The sequence below is a fragment of the Eptesicus fuscus genome, chromosome 14 (assembly GCF_027574615.1).
Source record: "Eptesicus fuscus isolate TK198812 chromosome 14, DD_ASM_mEF_20220401, whole genome shotgun sequence".
In the NCBI taxonomy this organism is placed as follows: domain Eukaryota; kingdom Metazoa; phylum Chordata; class Mammalia; order Chiroptera; family Vespertilionidae; genus Eptesicus; species Eptesicus fuscus.
This window is the reverse complement of record NC_072486.1, coordinates 57,829,061-57,851,441: the sequence shown is the minus strand read 5'-3', so window position 1 is coordinate 57,851,441 and position 22,381 is coordinate 57,829,061. Positions and strand designations below refer to the sequence as shown.

Genomic DNA, 22,381 nt, shown 5'->3' with positions numbered 1-22,381 from the left:
TTTGTTCCTGACTCATCAATATTGAAAGAAAACCACATTTTAAAAAAATAGATTTGTATTGATTTCAAAGGAAGGGAGAAGGTGAGATATACAGAAACATCAATGATGAGAGAGAATCATTGATCAGCTGCCTCCTGCACACCCCCTACTGAGGATCGAGCCTGCAACCCTAGCATGTGCTCTTGACTGGAATCGAACCTGGGACCCTTCAGTTCACAGGCCAATGCTCTATCCACTGAGGCATACATTTTCTCCTTCTACCTCCCTCTAAATCCCACCCAAACTGACAGTTCCTTGGACAATCTTGGTAACACTAGGAAAATGGTAGTGATCTAGACTTCTAATTTCTACTCTTTTTGTTCAGGAGAAACTACAATCCATCCTCCTCCTTCAAATATCTCCTCTCAACCAGGTTTTTCAACTTACTTCTCTAGTCTTTCCATCAACCAGTTAATATTGATATCTAGCTAATGGACTCCTGGGTCCCCAGGGGGCCATTTATCTACTTCCTCTAGAAGAGAGGCATGTGTGAGCAATCAGTTAAAGTAGATACGTTTTCAAAAACAAAACATTTTAAACTTCTGTATCACAGAGACATGCTTTCAGAAACAGACAATTTCTTGCCTTGCACCATAGTATGTGCTTTGAAGAGCTTGTGTGGCTCTGGTTTGGTTATCGGTGGGTGTCCTCTAATTTCCTAACCTGTTGCTGGTAGAAGTGGGCTTCTTGAGGTGCCACAGGAAAAAGAATTTCCTGAGCCCACCCCCGCCTCACCCCCCGGGAGAATGAGGTATTGTGGAATGCTTTCATGATGAGGTAACATTAAGGGAGTTCACCTTCAGGGTCCCATCTCCCTCAGTCCCGCCATGACAAAGTCCCATGTTGTCTTCAGCAGAGCTAGGACTAAAGCCACTGTCCAGAGCCTCTGCTCCCTGTTGCAGCACAGTCCAGCCCAGCATCTGGCTGCTTAGCTTGTGCTCCAGCTGCAGTCCATGGCGTATGGGGTCCGCATGGCCATGGGCCATGTGACTGCTTAAGGCCACATGGCAGGCTAGCGCGGGTCAGGGAAAGCAAGTGTCAGGAAGCAAGAGCGAAGCAAGTGGAACAAGAGAGAATTTCTGTCTGGGGATTTTAACAACGAGCTTATCCAATTAATCCTTCAGGATTTCGTACACTTGCAGTGGCTCTACCCCCTCTAGCCAATTATCTTTGTTTCCAGGTTAGACTGACAGGCCAGCATCTTCCCTGTGTCACCCCAACTTCACTGCCCATGCATCCATCTGCCCCTTTGTTGGATCCCTTTCCCCAGTGATCTGCAGGGAATGGATGAGTGGTTCTACTAGTCTATCCTACTAAAATATATTCTCTTTCAAGAATCTAATACACCATTGGGTGTTGAACTTTATGTAGTAGGTTTTCAACATAATTTATTGGTTGGTTGTTTGATAGGCTGACAAGGTTAAAGGTAGGATGGATGGATGGATGGATGGATGGATAATATTAAAAGTTTCAGTGCATTGTGTGTATTTCAGCTTATTCAACTGGGAACTTTTTTCTCCAGAAGTGCACTTCTAAGTTTATGGGATGCAGAGAATCTTAAATCTTATATATTTTTTAATTTTAAAAAATATATAAGATTTAAGATTCTCTGCATCCCATAATCTCAGGGACACCTATAGCACTTTCTTGGTCACAACTGTTTGCTAATACTGACAGGTAATGTGTGGCAGAGATCATTTCCAGCCTGGAGTTGGGTATCATAAGGAGTCAACAATATTTGCTGACTATAAAGAATATTTGGATTTAAGTGGTGCCATTTCAGTAAAATATAATGTTTGATTTAGTAGCTTTAGTTTTAGCAAAAAGAAGTTCCTAGCTTTAAAAAAAAAAAAAGAATATATTAAAGACTAATGAACTGCCCATCTAGTGTATATCTATCACAGTTTCTCTGGGTTTATTTTCTTGTTTCCCATTTGGGCTAATGGGGGCTTTGTGGGAGGCCTCAGCCATCACTGATGAGCTGTGCCCCAGTCTCACTCCACTCCCCATCCCCCACCCCATCATCTACTTTCAGGGCAAATTAAGTTCAGCAATAGGCTTGACAGCTATCAAATCAGGAAACCAGGCTAAGCCCTGAGTGAATAGTTCCCAGCCCCTGGTTATCTTTCATATTTGACCCTATTACATACCAAATATATGGTCAAAACATTGTGGAAATTTTTCTTAATCAAAGAGCATGGTACATCTATACTCATAAAAACATGTCCTAAAGGGTAACAGCATGTATTGTTTTTTAAACTGTTGCTAAGAAAGTAGATCTTAAAAGTTCTCATCACAAAAAGAAAAACACAATGTTGTCAGGTGATGGATATTAACTAGACTTATTGTAATGATCATTTTGCAATATATTCAGATATTGAATCATTATGTTGTACACCTGAAACTAATATAATGTTACATGTCAATTATACCTTAATAAAGAAATAAGTAGAAAAAATTTTAAAGTATGCCAGGAGGCAAAAAATAAATTATTGCTATGGTCTTGAAATGCAATTATTTTGCCATTGATTTAAATTATTTCAAAGGCATTTTTACTCCATTTCTGTCTAGTCTTTGATTTGCCTCCAGAACTTCATATTTCTCTACACACTGTCTCTGTCCTCTGCCAATCTTACCTTCATCCGTCAACTCTCATTATCAAACACCTGATATGCATTTTCCTCTCTGGCAGAGCTGCTACGCACAGCACCCTAATTCAAACTCTTTGACAGTGTTTGGTGCTTTCCTTCACCAGGGTCAGGGACACTGTTTATGAGCTGAAAATATTAACTGTTGTTGTTTTTTAATTCCTAGATAGAAGAGCGAGCAGAATTTTTGAATAAGTCTGTGCAGAAAAGGTAAATATGGTTGATTGTTCACTGGAGCATCACCAGCCATCATATGTATGGAAAGATTTTCTCTCATATCTTTATGTATGTGTGTGTTTATTTACTTAACAGTGGTGTCAAATCAACTCATCAAGCGGCTGTCGTCTCCAAGATTGACAGCAGACTGGAGCAATACACCAGTGCCATTGAGGTGAGCGATGTCTGCAGGGTTATGCTCAAACAGAAATCAGCTCTGATTGTGTAAATGATCATAGAAACGCTTGGGACAATAAGCAAGTCTAATAACCACATTAGTGTTAAAACATTAATAATGCTTTATTATACTTTGAACTAGTTAGAAGAACAGTAATAAAGGTAAATTATAGAAGGATTTTAAATAAGTTATTGTTTACTACCTTCAGCCTGAATATTCTTTAGTGAAGGTGTTATTCTTTTAAGGAATAGGTTTGTTGATATTCAACTATGTTATTTATATGTTAGTAAGTATATCTTCTAATATTAATTCCTTATAAAATATGTTCCTGTATGTAGTTAAACAGGTTCCATGTAACCTTGGTTAATCCTCATTTGCCTATAAAAACTTTTATGATCAAACAATAATAGTGATAGTATAAGTTAATATAAAGATGATTGCCAGCTAGAGTTTAATCACCATGAATTTTAAATTGATTATTTTATGCTTAAAGGACCATAGTTATATGCTTCTGTCTATTCCAACTTTTTCCCACAAAATTGACCCAGGGGTTCTACCACATTTAGAAATAATTTCTATTTCCAAGTGCCAAAGCTCTAAGAAGGTAGGGTACCATTAATCAATGTGTGACCCTAGTTTTTTCTCCTTTGTGTAGACTAAGTCAGTGATTTTAGCCACCTTCTATGTCAGAACATCTGCTATGAAGGAATTGGATAAGCTTGATTTGATTTTCTCCTCTCCTTTGTACTGCAGAGTGGACATAAGTATAAAATATTCACAATCAAATAAATTATGAGGGAATAAAAATGAGGTCGGAATGACTTATCAAATGAATAACCAAGTCTAATACTCAAGAGTTGATTTTCACAAGATTAAATGTCCACTAAAATATAAGACAAATTGCAGATAGTTATTTTCTGTGGTTACATTTATTATAGTTGTAATAGGGTTGATGAAGCCAAGACTATGGCTTCAGCCTTTACATGGTCCAGTGATGGTGCCACTCACCATGGCTGACCACCTTGACCACACAGGACACAGGTTACAAAGCAGGACCAGGCGGGAAATTGCATGATTCTGGGCATGCCCATCACTACTGTGGAAAAGTATCTCAAATGCACACTTTTCTTCCTTACATCCATTCTTTCCTCCTCCCAGTATATTCTCCATGCAGTGGCCTCTCACTCTTTCAATCCTTTATCATGTCCCTGTCTCCAGTCCTTTGCATATGCTGTTCCCTCTGCATGGAATGGTGTTTGTGCCTCCTTTTACCTAGCCACTTTCAAGTCTTCCATCAATCTGGGTTTAAATGTCACTTCCTCAGAGCAGCCTTCTTTGCTCCCTATTATATTATTATTATTCCCCTATTGTGTGCTCCTTTGGCATGCTTTATGACACTACATTTATCTTTCATAACACACCGAAATGTGAAATAAGTACTTATGTCATCAATTACTATCTTCCTGTCCTATTAAAATGTAAGTCCACTTCAGCTTACAGAGCAGACTGTCTTGTTTTGGGTACCACTATAACACCAGAGCCTAGACAGTGCCCTGCAAACAGTAGGCACTTAGGTATCTGTTGAAGAAATGAAGTAGAATATCACTTTAACAATAAATGGCATCCCAATAAAAAGCATATTTCATTTTTGAAAGACCCTCTGATCTAGATCTCAGGGTGGATTTTTTGGTACATATGTCATCAGAATGCAGTTTTACAACAGAAATGACTCATTTTTGGTGAAGGCATTTAGACAATTACTCTTTTAAATGATACTGTCGAGGAAGAGAGTACTTGACAAGAACAAACTTAGACTTGTATGCATGCCTATAAGCACAACCAACAGACGCAAGACACTGTGGGCTGAGGGACGAGGGCAAGTGTGGCGGGTGGGGTGGGGGAGGCCAGGGGGAGGTCAGTGGGGGTAAAAAAAAAAGAGACATATGTACTACTATTTGTAATACCTTAAACAATAAAATTAAAGAAAAAAGAAAAAAAAAACTTAGCACCAATCCTAAAGCTAATCCACACACTTCAGGGGACAAAAGCTGCAAAACCTATGAAGCCAGCAGCCTCAGATCTTCCTGTTCCTGCTGAGGGTGTTCGCAATATCAAGAGCATGTGGGAGAAAGGGAATGTGTTTTCATCCCCCACCGCATCAGGCACGCCAAACAAGGTGAGCTCCGGAGTTCTGTCTTTTAATTTTGGAGGGTGGGTTTCTTTTCCTTTTCTTTTTAGTAAACCACATTAGCTCGTTATAAAAGCAGTGGAGAAGGTGTAATTCTTACTTTCTTTTGCAACAACCATAAAAGCAAGCTCACAGATGCTAGACAGTGTGTACCCCTCGCTCTGGCCACTTTCCTCTAAATTGAGTTCTTGAAATTAATCATCAACCTTGGGTTGGGGTGAGATGGGGTGGGGTGAGGTGCGGGGGCAAGCAAACCAAATAACATTCTTTAAATATCAAGTTTAAGGTTCATTTTACTCAAAATATTGATTATAACAAGCAATCATTAATTGGCATTATGGGATGGTTCTATGAAGTAACATGCGATAGTATTATTTGAGGTTTCTTTGAAGATTTCTTTCCAGGTAAAGTTTGTCTTTTTCTTTAATATTGGATGATTGACTCCTTGCAGGAAACTGCTGGCTTGAAGGTGGGGGTTTCAAGCCGCATCAATGAATGGCTAACTAAAACCCCAGATGGAAACAGGTCACCTGCTCCCAAACCTTCGGTAAGTAGCTCCAGGTTTTCTGAATTTCCTTGATCTCTCAGCTTCCAGCAGCAGGAGAAAACAGGCTATTGGTCTGTTTGCCTGAGAAAGACAGCGCTCCTGTTCTCTGCTGTCCATGCTGAGTAACAAACAAGAAGGGGTTCAGATTTAGAGAGAACAGCCCCAAGCAGCTGCCCCACAATCGCCCAGAGGCAGTAGTTAACCAGAACTCTGAGGCCGTTCAACTTTACACTCTTTACTGGTCTGTGTGTTTAGCTCCTATTCTATAAATTACGGCTAGGAATTTGAAAATGAAAATGTCAAATTATCTTGGCCACTTCTCTGTCAAAGGCACCCTTAAACTTATTCCCCAAAGAAAGTGTATATTGGCTATTTTGAACCCATGGTTTCTAATTTGCCTAATTTATGTAACTTTATACCAAAAAAATACCATTTTTAGGTAGTTGTTGAAGTAATTGCCATAATTTTTTTTTTTTTGTCAACACCTCCAAAGAAAAACCGTTTTGAAAAACACAGTGAAACTGGAAACTATAAAAGCTTGTTATCTTTGGAAATCTAAATTTTTCTTAATATTTATTGAGTGTGACTATTTTACTATAAAAATGTTCTTTTAACCTTTTCATTGAATGTATATGGTAATTGCCTTGCATTTATCATTATGATAAAGAGCCTTATTAAGCTCCTACTGTACATTGGTGAGCTTTCTCTGTTAAGTTGGCTTTTATATATTTCTTGGGGCCCAAAGGAGCAGAGACTCAACTGTCCTAACTATCCCATTGCAGAGGTAGAATAGAGCTTTCCAAATCCTAGACCTCTGTGCCACTGAGCATTTAATTGTATCCAGTGGCTCCATATTTAATCTCCAAACTCACTAGAGGTTATCAATTCCAATTTAAGAAGAAAAAATGGAAATATTGTCTACACTTCTTGGATGCAACCCCTGATAGTCACCTAATTAATAGGATTTTTTGCATAAGGGCTCACATGAGGTGTAAAACTAATGTAAACACAATTTACAATCGGAAAGTCTTTATATATTGAAAAATATATATTTTCCCCTCTCCTGGTAGATAGAGGGGAGGGAAGCTATAGAAGGAGAGAGTCGAGCGGAGGGGTCATACCCACAAGGTGAATGCTCTTTAGTGCCCCGCACCCAAGGTGACATATAGAGTAGAAGTTATTTCTTAATGAAATTTATGTAAATTTTGTGGCCCCAGACCAGTGATTATTAACCTTTTTGAATTATGGAGCCTTTTGAAAACCTATGAATCTGAGGCCCTTCTCCTCTAATAACATGTGTATCACTCAACTTCCTGAAGTTCATGGACCCACTGAAGAACTCTCAAAATAGCAACGAGAAAGAGAGGAAGGTGTGTTTTCCTCTTTGGTGAATGTGGCACATTGCTAGAGAACCTGGTCACTTTTTTGTGTTTATTTTATTTGTGACATACTTCATTTCTGTACCAGATTTTACCAAGCCTATCACCGTCTATGTCGTCCTAATAGGAGCATTAAAAAAAAAAATTCAATTCAGTTATTATGTCAAGGCTTCCACAAAAAGCCCCATTCTCTGGGGTAACTGATAGCATCATAAAAACGGCAGGACAGAAAGGTATGACAGGGAAATTGGAAAAGCATTGCCTGCTTTACCTACTAGTTGGTGACTGATTTGCTAGACCAGTGGTCGGCAAACTCATTAGTCAACAGAGCTAAATATCAACAGTACAACGATTGAAATTTCTTTTGAGAGCCGAAAACCGACTTCTGCGCATGGGCCACGAAGTTTCAATCGTACTGAACGTGCGCACCCGCACGTGGTATTTTGTGGAAGAGCCACACTCAAGGGGCCAAAGAGCCGCATGTGGCTCGCGAGCCGCGGTTTGCCGACCACTGTGCTAGACCATCTCCTAGAGGACAGAAGAAAAGGAAAGGAGAGTGGCAGTTCACACAGGTTGTAGTGATCTCTTTTCCTATGACCCATTGGATTTTGCCGACTAGGGTAACTTCCTGAGCGAAGGCCAGATTGGAAGAAAGCAGTATGTAGTTGTTGTTGTAAATGGAAAGCTAGTAGGAGTAGACTTAAGCAACGTTCAGCTTTGTGCCCAGTTCATGGGTGACAGAGCCAGCTCTTGTCAAGATCTGAAGAGCAGCATGGCAGTCTCTCTGGGAAAGGATGTGACCTGGACGCAGGAAGGCAGGAGGGTAACTCGGACACTATGGATCCAGCAGAAGAAGAGGACATTTCCGAGCTGCAGACAGGCCTAGAAGATACATAAAACTTGGCTGGCCAAAGGTTAAGTCCAGGAAGGCAGCCTAAAAAGGCAGGTCAAGCAAGGATCTTGCCTGGGCCTTACCAGGGGTCTCACACGGGTGGCCTGCAGCTAAGTTGTGTGTAGTTTGGCCCACACCATTGTACTTTATTTTCCTTTTAAAAATTGTAATTTGAATACATTTTTGAAGTGTGGAGGCATGTACTCCGGAATTGGTTGATTCCCACTTTTCCTTATTTGTTTACAACAAGCCTTTTCAGGCCTTTGAGCTTCCAGCCTGGCCCTTCATGGCAGGCCTCTGAGTTTGACCCCTTTGGGTCCCCCAGCCATACTGACCCTGAGCTCTGAGCCCAGGATGTTAGAGGGTTACCTAAAGACAACAGCAAACAGAGGCCCCCGAAGGTGCCACCTGAGTTTGGACCCCAGGTGATTTATTCTCTGCCCCTTGCTTATATTCCTTGGTGCATATGGCTAGAGAGGAAAGCCATGTGTTTGTGTTTGCAGATGTGTGGCATGTGGCCATTGAAGAAAAACAGAGGGAGGTTCTTTCACCGAAATGGTCCTCACCCAGTGAAACCTCAAGAAGAAGGAAATTAGTGTTTCCTTTGAGATCAGTGTTTAGTTCCAAAACTCACTGGACAGAACCACCATCCTTTACCAAGTTGTATAATAATTTCCAAATACGCTAGGAAGTAAACATGCTCAAAATAGTTTGTCAAACCAATATTATTTGGGGTCCTTGAAAATTAACTTATTTAAAAGCAAATATTGATCTACATCTGATCCCTTCCTGGGACATCAATTTGCTATTTGTGGGCTGAATTTATGGGATTTTGGTGTAACTTTATAACCAGAATTCAGTTCTGAGTATTCCTGTTTTAGCTGGTTTGTCTGTTCTTTGTGTCTAAATTAAAATGCTAATTTGTCTTTCTTTTTGTTTAAAAAAACAACAACAACAACCATGTCTTTCTCAGCTGAATTCTCTTCTTCATTCTTTGATCTCTGGTTGACTGGAAACCTGCTTCTCCTGCCTTCATTTCTCCCTCTTCTTCCAGACTGAGTCTTTGTCTAAAATGTAGTCTGGTCAGGTAATTGCGTTTCTATTTCCCCTTTGATTTAAAATGCCAACTTACCACTTTGGATGTTCATATTTTCTTAAAATAGGCTCTTTAATTGATCTCAAAAGATTCATAGATAAGATTTAAGGGAACTACAGTCCGTTTTCTTCTGTAGAACATTCATGTGAAAGAAAAATATTTGTCTTCTATGAATCAAATAAATAAAGTAATAATAGCCACTTTCCAGAGCTCCCATCAGCATGTGCCTAATTATAGTTTCCAAAACTTTAAAACAGTCTTCCAGACAATTTGGCAGCTTCTCCCTACATTGGCAAATGTAGTGGAACCCTTCAAAAACCATCTGATTTGTTGCTTACTGGTTCCAAGTTAAATAGGTGTAGCTCTCTAATAGGATATCAGGAATTCATGCCACAATGGAACTCCAGAAACTTAGTAGGATTAAGGCAAATCTGAAATGCAAAAAATAAAAAAAAAAATAAACAAAAATTAAAAATCTGAAATGCTTCACATGGTACATTTAACTAGTACACTTCCAGTGTTGAGCCCTCCATACCATCTGTCAAATATGCCCAGTTAGACTGGTGTCCATGGATAAATGCAATTGCTGTTCGCTTTGCCTTCCTAATGAGAAAAGGATGTGCCAAAGTAAACATGACTATTTCAGTTAAAACACATTTATTTTCTACAAACTGCCTTTTGCCAAGTACTAATAGAAGCACACGCTGGAAGAAAAGTAAATGGAAACAGAAATGTGGGTCCTTGTCCAAACCAAATTAATTTCGAGGTAGCAAATAAAGAATCAAAGCTATATAACTGTTTTCTCCCCAAGATTTCCACATGTTCTCACATATGTTATTAAGTGTCAGTTTCTCTTATGGGTACAATTTGTGGTCAGTGTTTACTTTGATGGGGCTAGGTCCTACCGATGCACTTCTGAATTATCCACTCACTCCGCAGGAAACACAAAATGACTTTAGTCTGAGGAAAGTGCCATTAGAAGTTTGATGCAGATTTCCTACTGCACAGAGGTGTGGGGGGAAGGGGTTAATACCCCTAACCCCCACATTGTTCAAGAGTCAATTGTATTTAAAACTATATTCACTTCTAAGAGCATAGAAAGTTAAAAATAGGCTATATTATTTTAAATATGCTTGCATTCCAATTTTACTGATTCATAAGCAATAAGTCCTTGGTGAAGAATAGGACCTAAATGCTGGATAGTTCCAGCCCATTCTCATATCATAACGCAGGTCCAGGTCTATTATAAAAACAATGGCTAATGATCCTTTCAATGCCATCCATTTCTGATCACTAGGATAAAGTGTATTAATAAGAAATCAATTCAAACAAACAAACAAACACAGCTGTGGTGATTTATTTAGACCTGGCAGAAAATATACATGGCCATGTATTAATTTTTTCCTGCTTTCTCTTCATTAGGATTTGAGGCCAGGAGACGTATCTGGCAAGCGGAACCTCTGGGAAAAGCAATCCGTGGATAAGGTCACAACCCCTGCCAAGGTAATGTCAGTCCAAATGTTTATATAGTCCCCTTTTGGAGTAGAGAATGTCAGCTGTCCATTGTGCATCTTCATATGTATAATGGGGCCCCTCTAGATAACATTCCCCTGAGCCAGGGTTCTGGGACGTGGAGTAAAGATATGATCTGGAATGGTAGGACTCAGAGAACACCACTCACATACAACACAGCAGGAATGGTGGCACTCCCAGGAATTGTGCAGCATGGTGGCACAAGGTGGGAGGGTGACAGGGTGAGTCTTCACACGCACTGCCCCCTCCTTCTTGATCTAGCCCAGAAACTCTTCCTACAGTAATCTATACTAATAAAAGCATAGGTGGTCCTCGCACCCTCATGCGATGCCCTCACGTCATCACAAGATGGCCGCCACAATGGAAGGGCAGTTAGGGATGACCAGGCCAACAGGGGAGGGCAGTTGGGGGCAAGATCAGGCCGGCAGGGGAGGGCAGTTGGGGGCAATCAGGCCTGCAGGGGAGGGCAGTTGGGGCGAGATCAGGCCGGCAGGGGAGGGCAGTTGGGGGCAACCAGGCCTGGAGGGAGGGCAGTTGGGGGCAATCAGGCTGGCAGGGGAGGGCAGTTGGGGGCGATCAGGCTGGCAGGGGAGCAATTAGGCATCAATCAGGCTGACAGGGGAGTGATTAGGGGCGATCAGGCTGGCAGGCAGAAGCGGTTAGGAGCCAGCAGTCCTGGGTTGTGAGAGGGATGTCCGAGGGGTCCTAAATTGCAGGCCGGGCTGAGGGACACCCGTCCCCCGTCCCCCACCCCACCCCACCCCCATGCACGAATTTCGTGCACCGGGCCTCTAGTAATTCTATAATCACTAGGACCACAGCTGAGGTTATGAGGTAGCAGAGTAGGTAGCGCCTTTGTTCCAAAATGTCAGACTCACTACACGTCATGCAGTGATTCATTTGAAATGAAAACACACAACACATTTGAAAATGCAGATTCACAATACTACATTCGGCCATCTGTGTCCTCAAGTTCTGCATCCGTGGATTCAACCAACAACAGATTCAACCAACCTCAGACCAAAAATATTTGAAAAACATTACATTGTTGCTAATGTATACTATGCAGTTAGGCCTATGATGGTTGCTTCTGTATTGAACATGTACAGACTTTTTTCTTATCATTATTCCCTAAACAATACAGTATAACAATTATTTATATAGAATTAAAATTGTACTAGGTATTATAAGTAATCGAGAGATGATTTCAGGTATTTGGCTTATATGCAACTAATATGCCATTTTCTGTAAAGCACTTGAGTGTCCACAGATTTTGGTGTCCATGGGGGCCTGGAACCAATCCCCCTAAGATACTGAGGGATGACTGTACTTCAATATTTGTGAACACCTCAGCAAGGATTTTTAGCAGCTAACTGGGGAAAAGAAATGATATACAAGTAAGACTATGAGTCAAATGTCAGATAAGTCTCAAGAGTAGGGATAGAAGTACAGGAGGGAGGAAATAAAGAACAGAAGAAACCTAAAGGTAAGCATAGTCCACTTCACCCTCCTGCCTTGTCACGGCCGAGATTGTCATTCCATCATGTGTGCCTGTTCTGGAATACACACTATAGATTCCTGGCCCTTAGAGTGGTGTTAAAAATAAAACTGCCTCTGAATGCCCTGAGCAAGGCTAAAGATCAAGATAGAGAAAAGGTAATACAAAGAAGAAAGAGAGGAAGGAAAGAAAGAAAAAAGGGAGGAAGGAAAGGAGGAAGGGAAGGGAAGGGGAAAGGGGCAAAGGGGAAAGAGAAGGGGAAGGGAGAGGGGAGGGGAGAGAAGAGGAGGGGAGAGGAGGGGAAGGGAGGGGAGGGGAGGGTGAAAAAAATCAACAGGAGAAAGACTAAGAGGAGCATATTTGAATAGAATGCCAACAATATAATCCTCTCTTTCATAAATATTTATTCCTGCCATATTATAATTCTTTTTTTCTTCTTCTTCTGACATAAACATCTGGCTGAAACACTGTGGCCTGCCGATTTAAAGCTCTCTTCTCTTAACAGGTTTGAGACAGTTCAAGAAAGAAGCCAGAGTAGCCACTCAAGATGCTGGACCAGCTCAGCTGAAGAGGGCTAATGTGCTCTGTTTTATATTTATGTTGATTTACTAAATTGGGTTAATCTCCTTTTGTTTTATTTTTCATTATCCCAGTAAGCCCATGTATATTATCACTATATTTAATAATCACAGTCTAGAGAAGTTCATGGTAAAAGTACTGCCTTTGCACAGGAGCCTGTTTCTAAAGAAACCCATGCTGTGAAATAGAGACTTTCTACTGATCATCATAACTCTGCCTGAACGGTGACACCAACCACGTCGGAAGTTGAGCAGAAGAAGGTTCAAGCTGGAAATATGCCTGAGGAATGTGTGCAGTGTCCAGAAAAACAAACCATAGTAGGGGTTTGGGTTTTTTTGTTTTAAATACAGAAGTCATGTTGTTTCTGCACTTTAGAATAAAGCATGGAAGAAATGATCTTAGTAGGCAATTGTAACACTTTCTGAAAGTAATGCATTTCAGATTTGAGATTCTGCAATGATGATTGTCTTTTTTTAAAACGTACTGTTAAGGTATTACTTTTTTCATGCTGATGATTATCTAAATTGGATGATGATGTTAGAAGACAGTGGTACTGATTTCTTTAGGTTGGTTGCTTTGTGGATTTCTTTGGTAGTGATAGTGAACCACATTTTAGATGACCTGATCATGTATGTATGTGCATACACGTATACAAACACACTAATGGTAGAAAGCTTCTTTTATGTGCTAGACTATTATATTTAGCAAGTATGTCCTTGTAACTAGCCAATATCACAGCTTTTCAAAAATTAAAAATCACATTATATTAATATTCATATTTGCCAATAGAGACATGGCAGAATAGGTATCAATATATCTTCAATGTCAATAAATAAACTGTAAGAAAAAAGAGAGATTCGAAATGTCAAAATGAATTGACATTTTCTATAAAACATAGTATTTAGCTTATAATGAAAAGCAATCTTGAAGTCCAATGTGATTTTACTAAATCTACCATCTGGATCAGACTCAAAGCTTGCTGAGAACTTTATTTTGTTAGCAATCAAATTCACAATAGGTTGGCCTAGAGGATATCTGAGGTCTCTTCTTTGTCTAAAATTTAAAGACGAGAATTTTAGTGACAAGATTGTCCAGATTGAAATTCCATGTATGGGTATGCAAAGACCAGCTTTGGCTAATGTCTGGAAGCAGAAAAGAAAAGTAAGTAAATTCCAGTATTTAAGAGTCATTCTTCTTTATTATAGTCCTTCCATCTTTATTATACTAAACCATTTTTTAAATTAAAAGTTTCTACTTTTATTAGTCATTGGTACTTGTCATAAGTTGACAAGGTATTGAACTTTCAAAAAATATATGTAACTTTTAGTAGTTTTACTATTTTCCCCAAGAGTCTTTATCAAATCATCTTTTTTATACACGTAATCTAGACATCAAATCTTACTTTAGCTTATAAGTGTTCATCTATTCTTCACAATAGATGATAAAAAGAGTACTCCTCTGTCTTGGCAATATGTTTTAGCATAGAGATATATAGGATAGTTCTATAAACTTATACCTCATTTGACTTAACCAAAAGTGTCCTACTCTCAATTTCTACCACAATGAGGGAGCCTCACAAACGACTATTTTCTAACCTACAGTATTTCCCTGGAAGAGCTAGCCAGGGCAGGCTGACATGAGCAGTGACTACTGCCTTGCAGAGTCTGTTTTTCTCAAAGATCAGTAGAGTAGCTGAATTCTCTAGCTTTCAGCACACCTGGGCCAAAGGAAGGAAAACCACCAAGACTGCACAAGTCAGCCACCCATGACAGAATAGATATGAGTCTATGATAACCTAGAACCCACATGTAGTGCCTGATTTAGCATTGACTCCCATCACTGGAGTGAAATGGATCGAAGTTTGTATTAAGGCCCATGGCAATATAACAGTACTTTGTTGTACTTTTGAACAAGAGCTTCTCCTGATCACTAGTATATATATTTTTTCTAGAAAGTCTAAAGTTGAGAAGAGAATATATCGATCCTGACTTTTATTCCAATATTTGGATGGAATAAGTTTTAGGGTAGAATTTTGTTCCATTTGGATTTAATCTTTTGAAAAAAATAAATCCCATGTTTACTTGTTTGATTACAATTCTCTGCGTTATCTTTCAGAGGTAAAACTGCAAGGTGACTAGCATGTTCTGTGAATCTGCCATTCCTAAAAATTTTATATAAACACTTGATGTTTTTCACTGATAACTGATCGCTGCAATAAGTATATATTGTGAAAATGCATCCACAATAAATGGAATTCCTCCAAATGCCATTGCCTCACTTGTTTTTTATGTGCCGTATTGGTTATAGGAGTTATATTGGTTGTAATAAAGATGACAGCAGAGCAAAATGTATTCTTCAGGTTGAATCTTAATTTCGCCCTTCAAAGAAGAAAAGCCATTTCATATTTTGTAAAAACTTATTATGGGCATTTTTCTAACAACTTACCAAATATGTATGGAAAAGGTTGAAAAGAGAGATTTTAAAAATTCTTCTTTAAAAGAAATTATCAAATGTTCCTCCATCCTCCTTCTCAATCCCAGTATTGTCACAAACCACCTTTCTTGCTCCTAAGATGGCAGTACTGTTTCCCCAAAGGCAGTTTCTTTTATAGTAGAAATATCCATTAAATATATACCCTTTGTTTGCAGGATATTACTATTAGCAAGGCAATAGCAATTATATTTAAACTAGAGGCCCGGTGCACAAAATTCGTGCACGGGCGGGGATGTTCCCTCAGCCCAGCCTGCACCCTCTCCAATCTGGGATCCCTCTCACAATCCAGGACTGCTGGCTCCCAACTGCTCGCCTGCCTGCCTTCCTGATTGCCCCTAACTGCTTCTGCCTGCCAACCTAATCACCCCCTAACCACTCTGCTGTCAGCCTGATTGATGCCTAACTGCTCCACTTCCAGCCTGTTTGCCCCTAACTGCCCTCCCCTTCAGGCCTGGTCACCCCTAACTGCCCTCCCCTGCAGGCCTGGTCACCCCCAGCTTTTCTCCTCTGCCAGCCTGGTCACCCCTAACTTCCCTCCCCTGCAGGCTTGATCGCCCCCAATTGCCCTCCCTTGCAGGCCTGGTCCCTCCCAACTGCCCTCCCCTGCTGGCCATCTTGTGGTGGCCATCTTGTGTCCACATGGGGGCAGGATCTTTGACCACATGGGGGCAGCCATCTTGTGTGTTGGAGTGATGGTCATTCTGCATATTACTCTTTTATTAGATAGGATCCTAAGGTGTTTCTACCTAGTAATTTTGCATATTTATATAGCACTACTTGGTCTGAAATCTGAAGTTTTTCTCATAAAGGTTTTAAATAGTGAGTCGAGAGCTCCTGCACAGTCCCTAAATCCTGCCCATAAGAGTGACAGAATTAACTAAGTTACTGTAATTTAAAAAATATTTAGCACTTTTTTACTTCTATGTCCTAGCAACATGGGCGATGGAAATAAGTTTAGACAATAAGATAGTTGTCATCAAAGTTAATTCACAAAATTAAGCAATGTAAAGAATACAACCTGTAATACTAATACCAAGATGATGGAAATAGAGATGGATAAAAATTAATTTTACAATGTGCATATTCAGAGTATAATATAGTCTCTTGTGTGATGTAGAAGCAGGTGTATTGCAGGCTTTTTCATATCTTTACTTGCATGGAGGAATGGATAGGAAAAAAAAGAATATGTATTCTTCCACAAAAGAAAGATGACTTAATCAGGTCTTAATTTGAATGCTGTCAAGCTTCTTATTCACGTTGTCCAAACATTCTATATTCTTACTGATTTTTTTGTTCCTTTGTTCTATTACTGAGAAAAAATATAAAAATATCCCACTATGATTATGGATTTGCCTATTTCTCCTTATAATTTTGTTAATATTGTTTTCCATATTTTAAGGTCATGTTTTAGGTACATATACAAATCTAGGATTATATATTCCTAGTGAATAAAATATTTTATCCTTGTGAAATGAATTTATGGCTAGCAAAGATTTTTGCCTCTTTATTTTTTCTATTCTTAATATTACTACGGGGGCTTTCTTTTGGTTAGCACTTGCACAATATAACTTTTCCACCCCTTTACTTTCAACCATTGTATATTCTTTAGTTTCAGATGTATGTCTTTGAAAATTATATGGTTTGAGTTTGGGTTTTAATCCAGTCTGATCATCTTTGAGCTTTAACTGGAGTATTTAGCCCTTTTATATTTAATGTAATTACTGATATTTTTGCATTTAAATAGCATCCTAGTTATGTGCCACCTGTTGCTTTCTCTCTCTTGCCTTTGTGCCTGGATTTCTTCTGCTTCCAAGCGTGTGCTAATCTACAAGAGTCAGCTGAGAGGGTGGGCTAGACTTTTGGCAAACCAATGGGGCTAGAGGGCAAAAGAATCATCATCTGTCAAGGATAAGGGTTTGTTAAACTAATTCCAGATTATAGTTTCCAAAGAGCTGCTTCCTGAATGTAAGGATGAGCTTGAAGGAATCTAGTCTTCATAAAGATTGCTGCCTGCCTGCACTCTGGGGAACAATTATAGTACTCTAGTGGGGAGGTAAATTATAAATAACAGACATAAAAAGTTACAAAATACTGAGTAACAATTCAAGAATTTAAGAGATAAAATATCACAAGGTTAGTACATAATTGTCAAAGAATTATGTAATACATAATTCAGTGTTTAGAGGGAGGAGAGAATACTTCAGCCTGGGATAATCAGATTTAAAAAAAGTAGTTGCCTTAGTTCTTTTGTGCCCTCAGATGTATACCCAGTGCTCTACACACAGAGGTGCTTGGTAAGTGATAAGATGATGTTTTCCTAAGCACCCCAATTTACAAACTGCTAGATGTACTATCAATTTTTGTACAGTTCTTAGAGATCTGAGGGTTAATTTGTTTTATGACATTTTTATTCCCAGATTTATAATTCCTGTATCCACTCAGCCCTGCATCTCAGCTCCATAAAGAATGTTGGCCTCTCACTGTAATACAAATTTCATAGCAGAGTTTTGCCAAAGCATGCTTTTAGTGATGTCAGCTTTTGTTATCTTGAAGTTTTTCCCAAAAAAGTTTCATTAAATTGGGTTTTAGAAGTCCCAACTGATCGTTTCTACCAAGATTTAAAAAAAAAAAAACACACCCTTTATTCAACAATCTCTTACTGAAGGTACTAATATAAAAATTATGCAAAAGAGCTACAATCATATAGAGCACAAGATTAGTTCCTTAGCTGGTTTTCAACCTGATCAGTGGTTGCACCATAGTTATAAAGGGATCAGTGCAGCAAGGTAAGTAGATGCCCACGTACTAGAGGGATATGGTGTCATTGTCATCAATTGGAAGTCAGCTAGTCAAATGATATTGACAGCTAATATTAATTGGGTCCTAACCAAGTCCAAGGCAGTATGTTATTCACTCATGCAATCCTTACATGATAGATACTACTGTGTTACTTTACATGTAAATAAATGGAAGCACCGAGAAGTTAAAAAGGTTGCTCAACGTTATATAGCTACTAGAAGCCCAGTGCATGAAATATGTGCACTCAGGGGGTCCCTCAGCCTGGCCTGCCACCCTCTCACAGTCTGGAAGCCCTCAGGGGATGTCCGACTGACAGCTTAGGGGAGTGGGCCTAAGCCGGCAGTGGGACATCCTTAGCGCTGCCACGGAGGCAGGTGAGAGAGGCGTATTAGCCTTCTATTATATAGGATTAAGTGGCAGAATAGTTGACCCCAGGTAATTGGCTCCTGAGCCCACACTCCTAACCTCTAGTCCCCACAATCTCTCACAAGAGATTGTTATTGTGTACGAGCGTGCCTAGAAGAGAGCCCCTTGTTGGGCAGGTTGGAGCCAACGCTCTCCTCATGAAGCCCACAGACACGGAGCAAGAACAGCACTTGAGACCAATATTGTAGACTTCAACTGGGCCCTTTTCCTCCCCAGCCTCTGCTCATCCTAAGACAACAGGAACTGGTACCTACAGAAAAGAGGAGATGGGTGTAAATAGCAAAACACCAACTCCCTCCCACTTCCCAAACCACCAGAGCTGGGGACAGATCTAGGTTGCCTGAGGGATGAGGAGGAAGAGGGAGGTTGATTGACTTTGAAATTGAAGTTTAAAATGTACTTAATACCAAACCCCTGAATGAAATCTTAAGTGCCGAAATGAAACTTTTTAGCTGAAAGTGGCTGAAAAGTTATGGAATCTGACCATGTCCTTTGTAAAAAAAAAAAAAAAAAGGGAGGGGGGTGGATTTCACCATTGCAGTTCTGGGGCAGTTATTGGGGGAGGAGGGAGAGACCATGTTTTTTGTCATGAGACTTCGCACTGACCCTGGGAACTATTCTTTCTCCTTTGAGGTGATTCATTCCATCCATTTTTTTGTAGAGTAGGCAGGGGGCATTGTTACTATCCCAATTCCAAGTGTTTAGGAGAATGATGCCTCCCTGTGGTCCCCAAATTTAGACATGTTCTACAAACTAATTCTACCAACGATAGAGGGATTCGGAAAGACTCCACTGTGGGGATGAGCCTTGAACTGAGTCTTGGTTAGTTGACTGGCTGGGACAGATTTCACAATTGGAGCTTGGAAACATTTTGAGAGGTTTGGCCTTGTACTAGGTCATCCTAGACTAAGATAGTCTGAGAAAGGCCAAAACGGGTAATAGATGGGTGACCCCAAGGTTCCCAGGACCTAGTATGTCTTCCTCAACCAAATTGGGACAAGACTTGTATAGCCACATAACCACTAACTTCTGTGATGTCATAAATAACTCTGTCCTAGTCACTTCACATTCTCATTTAAGTCTCTGCTCAATTAATTCAAGATAATAAAATTACATAAAATAAATTATAGTCCTAACTCAACTTACATTTGGCCATGTTGCCAAAGTGAAGTTTCCTCCTGATTCCCACACTAATAATTGTGCCTTTTGGAGTCTTGTTTTGGATTTTCTTTTCCTCCTTTCTTACTCTACTTTTATTATATTTCTTTTATTCTTTAGGCTTGGAGTCAACAAATTCACCAAAACTTAGAGGAAACGTTGCTCTAGGGGTGAGTCTGTCCAGTAGTCTTCTCTGATAAGATTATGGGGAAGGGAAACAAAAATTTAGACTAACAGAAAGTCCTTGGTAGAAATTTACTCCAGGCCTCACCTCCACTTTAACCTAAATGTAAAGTATTCCATCTCCACTACATACTACTATCTGTAATAGGAGAGTAATTTATTTTATTTTTTTAAATAAATTTTTATTGATTTCAGAGAGGAAGAGAGAGAAACATCCATGATGAGAAAGAATCATTGATCAGCTTCCTCCTGCATGCCCCACACTGGGGATTGAGCCCTCAACCCAGGCATGTGCCCTGACCTAGAATCGAACCGTGAGCTCCTGGTTCATAGGTGGAAGCTCAACCCCTGAGCCATGCCGGCCGGCTGGGCAGGAGAGTAAATTTTTTTTTTAAGTTAAAAAAAAAAAAAAAGCAGGTGCTTAAGAAAACCATGTTTAATTTATTTGGGGTAGAAAAAAAGTCCTTAAAAAATCTCCTTCCTTAAAATGATACTGCCCTAGCTGGTTTGGCCCAGTGGATAGAGTGTCGGCCTGCAGAATAAAGGGTCCCAGGTTTGATTCCAGTCAGGGGCACATGCCCGGTTTGCAGGCTCAAACCCCAGTAGGGGGCGTGCAGGATCAATGATTCTCATCATTGATATTTCTATCTCTCTCCCTCTCCTTTCCTCTCTGAAATCAATAAAAATACATTTAAAAAAATAAAATGATACTGACTTTAGCCAAGTTTTGGCTAAACAGTGCTGCCTGGTATAATTCATAACACTGGTCTTCTCTTGGAGCCTTTGTATTTTCTGCTTCCCCTGCCTGGCTAGGTCTTCCCCTACACATCCATATGGCTCATCCCTTTACTTGCTTCAGGTCTCTGCTCAAATGCCCCCTGGTCAGGGAAGCTTCTCTGCACACCCCATCAAAAGAACTACTCCTACACCAAGGCCCACCCACTCAGCTCACTCCCTATGCTCAATTTTTCCCTGCTTTCTCTCTCTCCATAGCAGTTATCATCACCTGGGTGTTTGTTTTCAATCGGTTTGTCTGTCTTCTCCCAATAGAATATAACCTCGTGCAGTCACCTTACACTAGGAACAGTCCCTGACAAGTAGTAGCTATTCAATAAATATTTGTTGAATGAATGAAAGAATTATGGTTTTTCAAAGTTTGTTAACTTCCTAAGTACTTTTATGCACTAAAATATTTTTTCTCTGTAGGATTACTTGAAATATGACCATGTAAGTATTTGGACTAAAAATCATGAGACTTAAGTCCCAGCTCAGCTATTAATTTCTTGAGTAACTTGGTTAGATAATTTCTTGGAGCTTCACCCTTGTACATCTGACATCTTATGGCTCACAACCATGACTCTAAAATCCAACAGAAAAATAGATTCCAATAAAAATTATCTGTGCATGTCATTTTTAGTAACATGTATGGCATAAAACAAGGTACAATTATAACTGGTAAGTATTTTTCAAGAGAGCTTTATCTAATCTATTTCTTTTTCTGGAAGGTCCAAACTTCTAAATTGCTGACCTCAAAAAAACCTATTATTTTTCAGAAACGTACAAAATCTAAAGATATGGACCATTTCCATGCTTAAGCCAAAGTGCTTTGACCTTTATTCTACTTTCAAACTTGCTATAACCCATTATCTCCATTTTTACAATATTACAAATCTCATGACATGTTAATACCCCAGGTAGGAACCAAACATCTAAAGACTTTTTTTTTTTTCCCTAGCCATACTACTTTGAAAACTGTTCCAAATACATTCAATTACCCACCAGAGCTAAAGATCGGGTGAAAATCAAGATGGGATACACAGGAATCATGTCTAAGTCTGTAACGGGAAGCTCGTATTTAATTAGATGAGGCAATACATGTGAAGTGACTTGCATAGTGCCCTGCCAGATAACATGTTCAATACGTTACCTAACGACTTTTATATTTAAAGAATCTCTGAGAGCTCACCCTAGTGTATCTATGACTCCTCTATCAAGTATTTAGCGAGAACATTTTCATTTCCGAATCAAATGAAGATCATTAGTCACACAATTGTGCAGAACACAACTCAGTGTGGGGTACAAATAAAGACCAACAAAGCACTAGTCTTGACCAGCAAGCTCTACAGCCTCTCGGTGGTGTAGAACCTAGGAACAAATCACTGTTCCGCCTTCTCCTCTCCTAAACTTCCTGCCGGCCCCACCCCACCACCCGCACTACGGCCCACCCAGAACGGGATTCCCTCTGCCCCTAGTTCCCGTCGTCCTTCGGGGTCTCCCTTCCTCCGGCCGAAATCCCGCCCAGGCTCCCTCCCTCACCAGCACTCGCTAGCTAGGTGATTCCGCGGGGCTTTCTGAAGTCTCGCGAGGGTGGTCCCGTTGCCCTGGTAACGAGGGGCCTGGCCTGCGGGTGAAGGGCGTGGCTAGAGCCGCTAAACTGGACCAGGATTACATTGGGCTGTTACCCGCGGGGGCGGGCAGGAGGGGCCGACTGAGGCGGGACGGTGACGCGCGGTTCCGAAGGAAAGGAGA

General features: G+C 40.1%; 1 protein-coding gene and 1 long non-coding RNA gene across 8 annotated transcripts in view; one reads left to right on the top strand and one right to left on the bottom strand.

The window, feature by feature from the left end:
• Window positions 1–14,882, top strand: part of CALD1 (caldesmon 1) — a 213,557-nt gene extending 198,675 nt beyond the window's left edge. For both annotated transcript variants that reach the window (XM_028159073.2, XM_028159068.2), the window contains 6 exons: window positions 2,854–2,897; window positions 3,000–3,078; window positions 5,120–5,257; window positions 5,721–5,816; window positions 10,606–10,686; window positions 12,720–14,882. In XM_028159073.2, the coding sequence (XP_028014874.2) occupies window positions 2,854–2,897; window positions 3,000–3,078; window positions 5,120–5,257; window positions 5,721–5,816; window positions 10,606–10,686; window positions 12,720–12,725 (444 nt within the window). In that variant the 3' untranslated portion in view covers window positions 12,726–14,882. The remainder of the gene's footprint in view (window positions 1–2,853; window positions 2,898–2,999; window positions 3,079–5,119; window positions 5,258–5,720; window positions 5,817–10,605; window positions 10,687–12,719) is intronic.
• On the bottom strand, window positions 5,831–22,124 carry LOC114234784 (uncharacterized). 6 transcript variants are annotated; one of them, XR_008558135.1, is made up of 5 exons: window positions 20,859–20,930; window positions 19,658–19,862; window positions 18,551–18,761; window positions 9,522–9,614; window positions 5,831–5,934 (listed from the first exon to the last, which is right to left on the bottom strand). It is a non-coding gene; the product is annotated as an uncharacterized LOC114234784 (long non-coding RNA). The 6 variants fall into 6 exon arrangements; XR_008558136.1 differs by lacking the exons at window positions 9,522–9,614; window positions 20,859–20,930 and adding an exon at window positions 21,819–21,833; XR_008558134.1 differs by lacking the exon at window positions 9,522–9,614.
• Window positions 22,125–22,381: the final 257 nt, after the last annotated feature.